Here is a 14,854-nt window from a genome sequence, read left to right as displayed (position 1 = left end):
AGCAATCTCTGTATCCAGTTTAATGGGAACATTATTGAGTCCCCTGGTGGAGGCTGTCCTCCTTTGGCATCTAAGCCCTCAAAACTGGAACAGCGTACATTTACAGGACTGGGAATGCTAGTTTACAGGAGTGGGTAGCCACTCCTCTCTCCACCCCTTGATTCCCAGACCTGCGTGGGTCCTGGCGGTGGCAGCAGTCAGTGCCTTGCATTGCTGGCTGTTTCCACGCATCTTTTTTGTCCTAGGGGGTATCTCCCAGCTGACCCGGTGTTGCCCATAGGCTGGCACCCCTCACTGAGTCTTTAGAAGCTCATTCTCTCCTTCCGAGAAGGAAGCTGCTTTAGGGTGATGAGGAACAGGGTTAGATCAGTGAATTCCAAGAACATAAGCTCATCGTCATGCGTCATTTGCTGTAAAATGAATGCTTCTGTCAGAAGCCATGCTCTGTGAAATACCTTGTGAGTGGAGAGCACATGGGGAAAGTCCATGTATGGTGGTTTGGGTGGAAGTGTTACGGACAGGAAAGCAAACCCATATCCAAAGGAGGTTCAATTCAAGTGAAAACAAATCTCTGCGCCTTCCATCAGTTGTAATTGACCTGCCATGGATGGCTGGCTGGACCTCCAGAGGATGACGCATTTAAGGGGCTCAGAGTTATAGTGCTTCGATTGTCTTCTTTTAGGTGGCCCCAATATATTCTGCAGAACCAGACATCATTCAGACCTGGATTTTTATTGCCTCAGGCAGCAGGTCATAGGGAACTCTGCATGAGGACATAGATGCAGATTGAGAGAGACAAGGTAGGCGGTGTGGCAGGACCAGTGCCTATGAGTACCTGTGACATTTGCTCATGCAACTTACTTGTGCCTTCAGAGTCTACCTGAGCCCTCGCTCATGCAGCCCACCTCCATTTGCTGATGGGATGCTACTGTGCCCATCCAGCTTCATGCCTGGTGGGTCACAAAACAGTCCCATAAACATGAGCAGATTGGATTGCGTGGAGACTTGGTGATGGTGCATGGTTAGTGTTCAGTCCCTTCTGGGGTTGGTAATAAGCCAGCAACTGTTTCTCAAAATGAGAGTAATTATCTGCAGAATCATGAAGAATTCTTCCTCAAGCACTGGTTTGGGTAGAGAAATGGGCACTTTCAGGGAATCTGTGAAGCCAAATGTGGCTAGTCACCCCATAGGTAGCCAAGATGGACAGACTCAGTGGAGAGGTTTCTGGGAATCCGTTACTTCTGTGTTTCTACTACCTCTGTGCTTCCGCAGCCACGTGTCTGCTGGACCACTGTTCACCAGTGGTTAGAAGTTGGGCAGAGGAGCAGGGTATGAGGCGGGGGCAGTGAGGATGAGCTAAAGCCTTGCCTGGACCTCTGTGACTGCCCATAATCCTATCTGACTTTGAAGACTTGAGGTGAGGACTTGCTCCATTTCCACCTCCCAAATCTGACACAGATTCCTCTTCTGTTCACTTTTTGTTTCAGTTTAGAGTTGTGCTTTTTGTGTTACCAATAGGTGATTAATTTTTAATTATGTTTTTGTTATAAACTTCTAATTTAAAACTGTGATCATAGAACATGGGTCTCTGTGATACCTCTTCTTTGACACTTTTTGCAAGTTGCCTAGTATATGATTTTTATAAATATTCCATGTGCACACGAGAAGATTAATGTTCTCTCTAAGGTTGGATGTGGAATTCTTTATTTGCCAATAGGTCAAGCTTATTAATTATTATATTCAGATATTTGCATCTTTTAAATTTTGTTTTTACTTTTGTTTGCTTGACCTATCAATAGCTGGTTAGAGATGATGAAATCTGCTCTTGGTAGATTAATTTACTTCTCTACCTAGGTCTATACATTTTTGCTTTATACATTTTGAGGCTATTTTATGAGTTCATAGATGTTTAAAATTATTATCATTGCCTTGGAATTGAACATTTTATCATCTTATCTTTACGCTTAAAGTTTTTATTTTTTGCTTAATGCATCGTTCACTTCTGTCTTTTTAAGCCTAGAAATTGGACTCTCATTGTTTCAGATAGACAGTTGCGTGTTTGGTTGTGCCAATGTATTTACCATATTTGTTCACCTCCTTCTTCCATATCATACGGTCTTTTTAGGATTATATAATTTCTTAGAAGTTCTTTTAGAGCAGGTTTCTCAATGGTAAATCCCTGTTTAAAAAATGATTTTTTGTAAATGTTTGCATTTTTGCTCTTATTATAAAAAAACACATGTTTTCTTGGTGATATAAGGTTGACTGTTATTTTTTGCTCAATAATCTGTCTTCACTGTCTTGCACTGTTGAAATTTCTGCTCTCTTGCGAACTGTTTTCTTTGTGGGTGGTCCTTCCTTTCTCTTTGTGCACTCTTAGGATTTTTTCTTTATCTCTAATATTTTGCATTTTTACCATCTTGTATATATGTTTGTATTTCTTTTTGCCTAACTGGCTGGAGTTGTAGATTCATGGTTTTTCATTAGTATTGGACATCCTCAACCAATCTCTCTTTAGATATTTTATGTCCTCAAGTCTCTTCATTTTGTAATTTGGGAACTCCAATCAGACATGTTAATACATTCTTATTCATTTTATTCTATTCTCTGTGTCTTAGGCTTTTTAATAATTTTTATTTCTTACATATTATAAAGGAATATTTATATTCTTTTGTTGCATTGTACATAAACTCTTTGGTTTATCTTCTAGTTCACTGATTTTCTTTTTAACTATTGTTTTTTTCTGTTTTTTGTTTCCGTATTTATTTTTTCTGTTTCAATGGTTGAGCTTTTATTTATTTACATGATTATATTGATGAGATTTACAGGTTCCATTCCTGTGTGTTTGTACCTGATTAATTTCTGTCGTATGATCAGCCTTGAAAGTGCATCCTTTATTTCTTTAAATGTGTCAAATACGGCTATTCTGTATTCTCTGGCTGTCACTTTCAATGTCTGCAGTCCTTGAGAGTCTAAACCACTTATTTTCGTGGACCCTCGTTCTTAGTGACTGCTCATTTTTGGCAATTTTTGTTTTAAGATGATGACTGATTTTAATTGCTTGGAATACTGTGGTTCTAAGTGGGAAAGCTTTTACCTAAGAATAGTTAGCTCCTCTTTCCAAGATAGCTGGAATGTGCCCCAGTTGAGGTTTCTTCTGGCTCCCTTTGTCCCCACTTGCTGTCCTGTGGATCTACATACTGCTGAGGTTCTCAGCCTCGGTATCTCCAGGGCACCTACTGTCTACAAAGCAATGCTGGTCCTTCCTCCTCCCAGCTGCCCCTGGCTTTTGTGGTCTAGACTTCCTGTCTACTTACCCACCCCTGCTGAGGGTTCAGCACTCATATTTTCTGTGTTTTTTTGTTTTTTGTTTTTTTATGGGGATGGGTAGGGAAGTGAGTTGGAGATCTTGTCTACCGCTTCTAGAGACTAGCAATCCTTCAGGAATATTATTTGGAGTCTAGTTGTAGAAAGGAGAGTTCTTTAAAGTTTGATGCCCCATGGGAACAATTTCTTATGTAAAACACGCTTATTTCATGTCTTTATCCATATTCTTAAAATGTGAGTGAGAATGCTGGCCTGTATAATAGGAGCTGAGAATAAATAAATATGGTCAAGATCTTAGGCCATATTTTTGTGTGTACCTAACAAGTAACTTACTGAGTTGCAAGTAGTGGAAGATACATCTTTCTAAGCAGGTGCAAACTGGTTCTTCTTACACATACCTATAATTTTTGTGTTTATTTTAAAAATATATGTATGTTATTGATTATTTATTCAGTATGACAAATTGCCCAAGGTCTGGGTATAGGGGAAAGCTTTCAGAAGTTTTCAGGATTACTTTTGCATTTTACATTTAGATCTGTGCTGGGATCCATTTTGGGTTAATTTTTATGAAAGGTATAAAGTAAGTGTCTAGAATTTTTTTGTATATGGATGTCTATATAGTTGTTTTAAGATGTTTTGCTGAAAAGAATATTGTTTCTCCATTGAATTGTCTTTGTTCCTTTTGTCAGATATCATTTGACTACATTTATGTGGGTCTATTTCATTCTGTTGATCTATTTGTCTATCCTTCTGCCGGTACCATCCCTGTCTTAATTACTGTAGTTTTATTGCACAGCTGGAAGTCAAGTAGGGTCAGTCCTCCAAATTTTTTCTTGTACTTCAACATTGTGTTTGCTATTCTGGGTGCTTTGTCTCCCCATGTAAACTTTAGAATCGATGTGTTGATATCTACAAAATAACTGGCTGGGATTTTAACTGGGATTGCACTGACTCTATAGATTAATTTGGGAAGAATTTACATCTTGACATTATTGTCTTCCTATCCATGAGCATGGAATATCTCTCCATTTATTGAGATCTTTGATTTATTTCACCACAGTTTTATAGGATTATTTAATCAGAATTTTTGTTTATTCCTTTCATACCTCATGATAAAATGGAGTATGACTCTCTATGTGGAAAAGAATGAAAAATACATTTTCTATTATATCACACACATACATGTATATGAATGAATGAAAATATGTATCTGTAGTCAAATGTATATTATAGCTAAAATCTGGTTTACTTTTGCCCAGTGACAAACCTTCAAAATAATTTGTGGTGATAAATTATTATTTAGAGTGCAAAATGGGCATCATTCCAATAATAAACAATCAGACCAGCCTTGGTGAGAAAGTATTGAGATTGTACCCGTGTTGCTTTTTACATGAAGAAACAGGCTTAGGGAAACGCAGTGTTCACCCCCAGTCACGCAGGAGTGGGGATAGGACCCTACCTTCAGTCTGTTGGACTTCAAAGTTTTGTTGTTTTTTTTTAATAGAAAAGCAGTGTTTTGCATGAGACTGTCCTTTACCATGTAAATTAAAAATAGCACTGTTTAACAAAAAAATGAAAAATACAAGTGGAAAAGAATGAAAATATCGATAATCTGTTGCTCTGTGGAAAAGCCTCTAAGAAACAAAAGAGCTGTCACATAATACGTGAAAGCGATGGGTATTTAATAGGCTTAGCAATTAGAAGCCATCCAAAATTACTAGAAAATGCACTGAAAAGGAAAGGATAAGATGTTTGAAGGGAATGAGCAAGAGGGACCCATTATCATTAAATAGATGATACCATGCTCAAGATCTCCCTTTGAAAAGGCATTTTCATATGTTTCATTTAGTTTGCATTGTAAGGTACTTTTAAAAACATTTTTAAAGGCATTTTTTTGTAAATTTTAGGAGCAATGAGGGCATTTTTGTATGTTTCACTTAGTTTGTGTTGTATGGAGTTTTTTTGTTTTTGTTTTTGTTTTTTACCTATTTAAGGCGTGTCTTAAAGGTGTTTGACTACTAATAAAGGCATTTTCAAACATTTCACCTAGTTTGTGTTGTATGATGAATTTTTGTTTCCAGGAAGGGATGTGCGGTTTGGGATGCATAAGCATATTTCATTGAGACTGACAGTGTTTTTAATGTTTTAGTTTACTTTATTTTAAGCTATGTTGTTTGTTTTATGCTCTGAATTTTGAATACTGGAGTAGCTCCGAAGAAAACAGCCACGGGGTGTGCCTCTGTGGCTTTTTTCATCATCCTGTCCGCTGGGAATGGACCAGGGGAGGGAAGAGAGCCCGTGGCCCAGGGACTGAGGGCATTCCTGCATTTCATTTACTTCCCCTGGGGGAGAGAGACACGTGATGCCAGCAGTAGGACTGGGAAAGAATGTGGCCCCTAAGCTTATACATTCTTTAATGAATGCTCCACTGTTTTTTTCCTTGACACCCTATAAAAGATCCTATTTTGTGGAGAAGTCCCTATTAAAACTTGTTTGGAGTTTGAGTTCAGAAGGCAAATGCAGAATCAATTGCTGGCTGTCCTCTTTTGGGAAGAGCTGAATTCTTCCCTGGGCTCAGGTTGGGCGGTGGTTAGGACCAGCAGCCTCATGAGCAGCAGCTGAGAAGACAGCAGGAGGCATTGGCCAGGGACCCTGGCTCGCCTCCCGAGGCTGGGGGATGCTGGATGAAGCTGAAGTTCTCCGCTGTGCTGGATCCAGCCCATCCTGCAGTGCATCTGCCCCAGGATACAACACCAGCCCCCTGGGATCATGGTGTGTCATGTCAAGACAAGACTGTCAAGACAGTCTCACGCAAACTTAGGAGCCTTGGAAGTCCCCTTCCTCCCTCAAAATGGATTCAGAATTATAGTTTACAATTGCGTTAGCATCAACATGTATGTAACCTTTGACCCTAAGAGCTTTTTTGTTTGTTTTGATTCTAAAAGAAATTAAAACACATTTGTGGACCCTTCAAAGTGTTCTGCGACCCAGATGCTGTGTTTGCTGTGCTGAATGGGGAAGTCACCCTCGGCCCAGAAAAGGCACTTCTCAGTGATGGGGACCCTGAAATTCAAAAGAAAATGAGATAGAGACTCCAGTACTTAAGACCTGAAATGGTATCAAGTCTGACTCTATGTACTGTACCTGGCATGAGCAGACCTTGGGTCTTTGTCTTGTTTCCAGTTAGATCCCTTCTGAGAGAAGTGCAAGGAGAGGCCAGGCAATGCCGCTTTCCCCCGCTTCCTGATCCTTTCTGTGCCTTCACGTACTAATTTTCACTTTACCGTCATGCCTATTTTCCCACCATTTTCAGTCTTTCCCGGAGAAACGAGAGCCAGTGACGTCAACGATTGTTTCTCCCCGACCGGGTTAATGAAGTAAGTGAACGGTCACACGAGGAACACAACCGTCCTGGTTTCTTAGGGGCCAGCTTTCTGCCCACAGTTCAGTTAAGTTCATTTGGGGAGGTTTACAATTAAGTTTTCACGCAACATGTGGGCAGCGAGCGGCCGGGATCTCAAGTTGGATGTTCCCAGAGGACATGCGGTCACGTCCAGGAGCACGTTTGTTTGTGGGGTCGGAGTGTGGGGAGCGCTCGGCCCTGCTGTACCTCTGAGACCCTTTGCCATCATCAGAGTGTGTCTGAGTACAGCTCAGGCACTTAATCATGGGCAAAAACAGCCGTTGGGGGGGAGAATAAGAACATCACATTTGATCCTCTTCTGCCAGTTCTGGAAACTTACAATATTTTGCCCCTTGGTTTCGCTTGCCGTCCGCTGCGTGAGCAGAGGCCAGAGCCCCGCGGTGGTGGCAGCCTGCGGTGACCCCAGCCGGACCCCTGGCCCCTCCCTCCCCAGCTCCACCATCTGCAGTGACTCATTTTCATTCTTGGGGCCTCATTTTCCTCACCTGTGGAAGAGCGCAGACACTATGCCCCACACAGGGTGTTGTAAATATTAAAGAGGTTAATATACGTATGAGTGCTTAGCACGGGAATATGTATCTTGTTATGTGTTGTGGTTGTTCTTGTGGTGGTCTTTTCCCCAGGTATCCGGTAACACGTGTAATGGTGGGGGAGAAAGGGAAACCAAGTCAGTTGAGAATTGAGGGAGGGCTTAGGGCCCTCTCTTTGCCCCGACGTTAATCTGGAGTCTGTGTGTGATTTGGCAGATCTGCTCTGCTTCCCCGTGTCCCCGTGGTTAGTGGTTTGGTATCAGGGTGGGGCCATCTCCAGTGTGAAGCTGGAGCTGCTAACGGGGTGGAGTGAACACCATGCCGACGAGAAAAGATGAAGGGCTCGCCAGCCTCTGGTATTTGGAAGAACTGTCCCACAAGTCCCGGATTTTACTGTCTTTGCTATTCTAAGGCCTCCATGAAAGTTCTTAGGGTTCTGGCCATGTGGGTTCTTTGATCAAGGTGCATTAGTGGCCACCTGTGTTTGGATGAGGCATGAAGATTTTGGTGGGTTCCAGCCCACAGGGAGTGCTGTTCATGACGACTTTCTAGCAGTGCTTTGCCAAAGCTAAAGCCTGAAATCCATGCTGCCGTATTCAAAGGAAGCGTGACGTCTATCACGTTGGGTGGACATTGTGTAGAATAGAAATAGTGTTCCTTTTGTGCGTGTGTGGCTAGAAAGGGGTAGATGGAGAGGGAACATTAGTGTGCAAAAGTGGACCTCAAAAAATGCATCAGGGAGGCTAATACTAGATGCTCATTTTCTTTTTGCCACTGGAGCTCCAGAGAAGTGGGGAAGTAAACCAGCCAAATGGCACGTTCTTGCAAGTGTTTCCTGCTCTCTTGCTTCTGTAATTAGTATTTTCTGACCCTTTTCTCTTAATATGTGATCCCGTTAAAACATTAATTGCCATGCATTAAAATAAAAGCTCATCCCTTGGGAGGCTCAGACCATTTTTAGATTTTTAAATAAAACATTTCAAATCCATTTGGAAGACTTAATTTTCTAAGGCAAGGGCATTTCTGATCCTCTGATTCAGGCAGTGAAGTTGCTTGTCTTATTTTTATCCTTATAGTAAATATTCTTACATTCACTTTTGAATAAAATCCATTTCTCCATTTATCAGGGAAAATCTAAATTTGATGGTGTAGCTGTTTTGCATAATTTAAATATACAATACTGGGTTATTTCTATAGAGAAACGTAGTGATTTAATGGGAAATTTAAATTTTCAGACGTTCAAACTCTCCTACTTCTGGAATAATTTTTTACAACTCGATCTACTTGACGTTGATTAATGTTGATGGCATTTGAGGACATGAACCATGGGTATCACTGGGTTGCTAAATTGTGCCTTTGCCGTATTTTTCCACCTCTTAGGAAGTTGAAGACCACGTGGCATTTTTAATAACGGTCCCGACAGCCCTGGCGATTTTCTTTGCGATATTCATCCTCGTCTGCATCGAGTCCGTGTTTAAGAAGCTGCTCCGCCTTTTCTCCTTGGTGATATGGATATGTCTCGTGGCCATGGGGTACCTGTTCATGTGCTTTGGAGGCACCGTCTCCCCCTGGGACCAGGTAAGGTGTTCAAACATTTTTTGTGTTTTCTTTATGCACTTGATTGATGACATACTTGGTTCCGCAAACCTGGCCCTAAACCGGAAACAGGAGACCTGTGGCTGAGAAGGTCTTTTAAACTAGCCGTGTTAGCGGTGCCCTGTGGGTGAAGTCACTCGACCGACGCCCATTTGGACTTCTCAGACCTGCCAGCCGCCAGGGCGTGGGCCTAGTCTCACCTTGTCACTTGGTTGAGATGGCTGGGTCTGGATATACTCCTCATATTGCATTTGGCTGCATGCTCTCCTGGTCCCTGAGTTCTCTATTATGCCAGGATCCCTCTGGGATCGGAGCCTTACCTGTAACTCTCAAACACTGGTTGTTGCCTTGGACTCTGTCAGTTACTAGATGTTCCTCCTTACACACAGACTTCTGTGACACTGATTTTATATCAACCTGATTCTGTCATATCAATAGGATGGTTTCATGCACCTGTTGGGAACCCATGGTTCTCCATGTTGACCCTGGGAGGCTCTTGGCTTAGGAAATCACTACACCTGGAGGATGTTAGCTCTCTAGGACTCCCCTCTGTGTGCTGCCATGTGGGTGCATGCTCTGGACTGCCCAAGTAAGCCCTGGGTTGCCTAGGGTGCAGGGTTGGGCTATAGGTATGATATACAAGTTGCCTAGCTTCAAGCTCCTAATCAAAGCCACGGGGTTCTGTAGCCATCCAGGAAGAGAGTGCACTGGGCACTGCGTGGGCTGTCACAGAGTTGGTGGGGACTCTAGAGCGAGGGGTGAGTAGGAGAGGACCAGGAGCCAGAAGTGGAGAGAGGAGAAGACATTAGGAGACCAAGACCAGTGAGGGGGAATTGCTGGAGAGGCCAGAGGAGAAGAGAGATTCAAGATGGCCGTGCACAGAAGGGCTCAAGTGCCCGGTCAAGGAGGAGAGCATTGCTGGTAGGCCATAGTTGGAGAGAGCCCTGGGTGAGCCCAAAGGGGAGGTTTCCAGCGGGTTCTGTTAGGAAGTGGTCTCGTGGCCTCAGCCAAGCCATCATCCCGTTTTGGCCTCAGTTTCCCTTGCAAAGGGAGAGCCTGGACTAGGTGAACTCCTCTTGGTCTCTCTGGCTCTGAAGGACACTGTTATTGTGGACAGAAGAGGCGGTGGTGGCCCTGTCCTTTCCTGCAGCTCCGTGAAGAGGCTCCCCTGGTCAGGGAGGCTCCCCGGCCAGTGTCCCCATCATGGTCCCCTTCAGGCCCCTGGCAGGGCTGGGTATGCACCCCAGGATCCCAGCTCCTTCCTGGCCCCAGCTCCCCTCTGTCCACACACCACGCTCTGGCCTCACCCCGCCGCCTTCCAGGGCACACGCCATCCCTCCCTCCTTCAGCCGGCGCACGTGGGACAGAAACGGGGCACCGGCCGACAGCGGCCCCCCCAGGGCCTGTGTGTGTACCAGCGCCCCCTTGGTTAATGATATGGCTTTTCAAGAGGCCTTACTGTCTGGAAGGGCAAGGATCCTTTCTTTGTTCTTCTGTTTTCCTTTTGTTCCGAATTCTCTGAGCTTGCTTTCCCGTATCAATTACAGAATCAGTTTGTAATGTTCAGTGAAAACTCCAGTTGAGATCTGGATTTAAATTATATGGAATTTCTTAGTTTTTGCTTTGAATGATATGAAGCGTGTAGGAAATAATAAGAGGATACTATAAAAAACATCCAGAGATTTGCTATCATATTGTATTGAGCCTTTCCATGGAATGATGTGGTATGTCCGTCCAATAATTACGGTTTTCTTTTATGTCTGAAGACTTTTTTTTTTTCCTTCATAAAATTGGTAGTGATTTTACTTAGACTTGTTCTTAGGTACCTAACACTTTTTTTTGTTTTATGAAAAGGATTTTTTTTCTAATTACCTTTTCTATTTGGTTAGCATTGATGCATAAGAATACTGTTGTTTTTTATATTAATCTGTATTCAGCAATCTTGGTGAATTCTTATTAGCTCTGTTAGTCTATCTGAGGGTCTCAGCTTATCTATATAGACAGTATTATCATCTTAAGATAATTTAAGAAAATGTTTTTCTCCCTTTCCAGTCCTTAATTCACTCTGTTTGCATGTATTGTATTTTCTAATTGTATCAGCCAGGACTTGTCATGCAGAATCATGGGATGCAAGTGGCCTCAGTCCCGTTTCCAACATAACTGCAGCATCTGTAACTTCACCCGTAATGTTTGCTTTGTTTTTATTATTACAATTTCAGTAGAACCAATTTATGAGGATAAGGACCCCCCACCTGTCTGGAACGTTCTTCTCCCATGGGTTGTGTGGCTCCGTGTACCTTTGTAGACCTTGTCAGGGCAGCCTTCCCCGACCTCCAGGTGCCCCCCATCTGACGACACCCCTCTCCCTGCTGCAGGTTTTCTGTAGCACCTATGATGACTGACTATCCCCTTCGAGGACGTAAGCTCCCGGGGCGGGGGGTGGGGGGGGAGGGTCGTGCCTGTCTTGGCTCTTCGTGTCTTCGAGCCCTCTGCCAAGAGCAGGCTCGCTCCGTGTTGTCATTAATGCGAGGCTATAGTTCTTCATCTCCAGATCGGTTGCTGGATTTTCTTTCTTTCTTCCTTTCTTTCCTTTCTTTCCTTTCTTTCCTTTCTTTCCTTTCTTTCCTTTCTTTCCTTCTTTCTTTCTTTCTTTCTTTCTTTCTTTCTTTCTTTCTTTCTTTCTTCCTTCCTTCCTTCCTTCCTTCCTTCCTTCCTTCCTTCCTTCCTTCCTTTCCTTCTTTCTTTCTTTCTTTCTTTCTTTCTTTCTTTCTTTCTTTCTTTCTTTCTTTCTTTCTTTCTTTCTTTCTTTCTTTCTTCCTTCCTTCCTTCCTTCCTTCCTTCCTTCCTTTCTTTCTTTCCCTCCTTCCTTCCTTCCTTCCTTCCTTCCTTCCTTCCTTCCTTCCTTTTCTTTTTTGTATCCACTTGTTCTGTTTTTACCTTTTGGTTTTTTGACATTCCTTTTGGTTTTACTGCTGCTCTCCACCTGCTTTTTAAAAATCTCCTGGAGTGTCTTAAACGTACTTATTTCAGAGTCCTCTTACTTCCCGTTGCCTCAGGATTGATCTCTCCCGGGTGTCGAGTTTGTTGGTCAAATGTCTCAGGGTTGGTTATTTTTGTGTGCTTTGACGCCCTTGTTTCCAAGCTCCTCTTGAGTCGGGACATTCTCAGCTCCTGCTCCCCACGTAACCCCCGGGTTCGGGCTGCCTTCCCCGTGCCGCCACGGCCTGGGCAGACCTAGTGTGCAGAGCCTCGGCCCTGTTGGCGTGGCTGGCGGGGTAGCTGGCCCAGCTCGCGCCAGGCCTGAGAAGCCCTCGTGTGGCCCAGTGCTGTGCCTCAGGGTGCCTTTCAGTGAACCCGAGAAAGGCGAGTTGTGCCGCAGGTTGTCTGGCCTGATCAGCATGTGGCCTGAGGAAGTCCGGGCGCGCAGAAGGGTGGCAGGCACCCAGGGAGGGTTGGCAGCGTGGCGTGGACGGTGTCATGGGGCGTCGAGCAGAAGGGAGAAGAGGAGGCCTGGGGCGGTGTGCCCTCCTGCCCGCCGTCTTTGACGTTGACTTCCACCGGATCAGGCCCCTCTCCACGTCCCCTTCCACCCTGTACCGCCGGCCCCCCGCCCGCGGACGGTTGCTCCACGCAGCTGCCTTCTGGGTGGGGAGGACTTCAGAACGGTATGTTCTTGATGGTCCCAGCAACCCCCAGTGAAGTCGGCGGTACGTCGCACGGTCTGTGGCCCCCCTGCTTTGCGGGGGCGCCTGTGTCTGAGACAGGGGACCTGTGGGCGCGCCTCTGACTTGGCTGGTTTGCCAGCACGCCCTTCGCCGGGCTCTTTCCTGTTGATTAAATGGTAGGCAAGGAGCACAATGCTGCTGTTTTCCATCTTACTTTCCTAAGTGGTTCAAAAATGCTTAAGCAGTGTTGAACTGAATATTTGTAGAGGCTTATAGAAGGTATTTGTTTTCTTGTTCTGTTAGGGGAAGTAAGTGGGATCTTTTTTTTTTATTATGTTAATCACCATGCATTACATCATTAGTTTTAGATGAAGTGTTCCATGATTCATTGTTTGTGCATAACACCCAGGGCTCCATGCAGAACGTGCCCTCCTCAATACCCACCACCAGGCTAACCCATCCTCCCACCCCCCTCCCCTCTAGAACCCTCAGTTTGTTTCTCAGAGTCCATAGTCTCTCATGGTTCATCTCCCCCTCTGATTCCCCCCCTTCATTCCTCCCCTCCTGCTGTCTTCTTCTTCTTCTTCTTTTTTTAACATATAATGTATTATTTGTTTCAGAGGTACAGATCTGAGATTCAACAGTCTTGCACAATTCACAGCGCTCACCATAGCACATACCGTCCCCAGTGTCTATCACCCAGTCACCCCATCCCTCCCACCCCACCCCCCACTCCAGCAACCCTCAGTTTGTTTCCTGAGATTAAGAATTCCTCATATCAGTGAGGTCATATGATACATGTCTTTCTCTGATTGACTTATTTCGCTCAGCATAACACCCTCCAGTTCCATCCACGTTGTTGCAAATGGCAAGCTCTCATTCCTTTCTGAAGGCTGAATAATATTCCATTGTATATATGGACCACATCCTCTTTATCCATTCATCTGTTGATGGACATCTTGGCTCTTTTCACAGTTTGGCTATTGTGGACATTGCTGCTATAAACATCGGGGTGGCACATACCCCTTCGGATCCCTAAATTTGTATCTTTGGGGTAAATACCCAGTAGTGCGATTGCAAGGTTATAGGGTAGCTCTATTTGCAACTTTCTGAGGAACCTCCATACTGTTTTCCAGAGTGGCTGCACCAGCTTGCATTCCCACCAACAGTGTAGGAGGGTTCCCCTTTCTCTGCATCCCCGCCAACATCTGTCATAGCTGACTACCTGAAGTGGGATCATTTTTATTTTATATTTTTTAAGAAACCAGTGGCCATGAGTACAAGGTGTATCATTCCGTGTTTGGCACATGCCCATGCAGTTCTCACAGCATAGCAGTGGCCCCTGTCCCAGAGCCTCTGGGACAGGGGCCACTGCTGTCCTGAGAGCAGTGAGAGGTCAGGCCCAGAGGAAGAGGCTTAGCGAGATTCACAGAGAGTGTCTCCCAGCGCTGGGGCCAGAAGTCTGACATGGAAGTATGGGCAAAGCCATTCTTCTCCCTCTGCAGGTTCTAGGGGAGGAGCCTTCCTGCCTCCTTCAGCCATGTGTGGTTTCTGGCAGTCCTTGGCATTCCTGGGCTTATAGACACACTGTTCCAGTCACACTCCATTCTTGTCTGTTGGTCCCTTCTTGTCAGGACACCCATCGTACTGGACTTAGGTCTTCTCGTGATGACCTCATCCTCAGTTGATGAGAACTGCAGAGACCCTGTTTCCAAATACGATCATATTCACAGGTACGGGGTGGAGGGTAAGACTCGAACATACCCTTCTTGAGGGACACGGTTCCACTCATGACAGCTCTGATTTCACGGGAAGACACCCCGTTCCCTGTGTGGATTGCAAGAAGCCACGTCCGTCTTGCGTGGCCTGGTGCTCGGGTGTCTGCTGTCTGAGGTTCCCGTAGCTGCTCTTGATGTCGACTGACACTTAAACTGCAAGTCCACCTTGGAATTAAATGTATGCCCTGGAGGTTTTGATGCTCTTTGAAACCAGCGTCTATCGGGAATTGGATGCATTCCGGTGTGTGAATATCCTGTTGGAATAAATTCATACGAACACGAAGAGAAGATAACCTGACGATTGCACACATGGCCACGTACACAAAGAGCATCATGAACTCACGTTCGTACATCAGGGCAGCTGGGTATGCCTCTGCCTGTCTGAGTAACGGAAGTGCTTCTTTTGGGCTCCTGCGTTAGTGACATCGAGGAAGTTTTGCCGGATGCGTTTTCGTAATGCTTTGATTTACTTGGGAAGCCCGAGCTTTTAGATGATGTTTTAGTTAATGAATTTCTGGCAAGAAGGAATGCATT

General features: G+C 44.6%; 1 protein-coding gene across 1 annotated transcript in view; it reads left to right on the top strand.

Annotated features, from left to right (window-relative positions):
• The window catches only part of ADCY2 (adenylate cyclase 2), a 388,875-nt gene that overhangs the window by 11,764 nt on the left and 362,257 nt on the right, over positions 1–14,854 (top strand). Inside the window, exon 2 of the mRNA XM_045863676.1 lies at positions 8,662–8,859. Within this exon, the coding sequence (XP_045719632.1) occupies positions 8,662–8,859 (198 nt within the window). The remainder of the gene's footprint in view (positions 1–8,661; positions 8,860–14,854) is intronic.

This window comes from Mirounga angustirostris, unplaced genomic scaffold (genome assembly GCF_029215605.1).
Source record: "Mirounga angustirostris isolate CCGP_5_RB_7025 unplaced genomic scaffold, mMirAng1.0.hap1 SCAF_7, whole genome shotgun sequence".
Taxonomy (NCBI): domain Eukaryota; kingdom Metazoa; phylum Chordata; class Mammalia; order Carnivora; family Phocidae; genus Mirounga; species Mirounga angustirostris.
The sequence above is the reverse complement of the archived record's forward strand: the minus strand, read 5'-3'. Positions and strand labels throughout refer to the sequence as shown.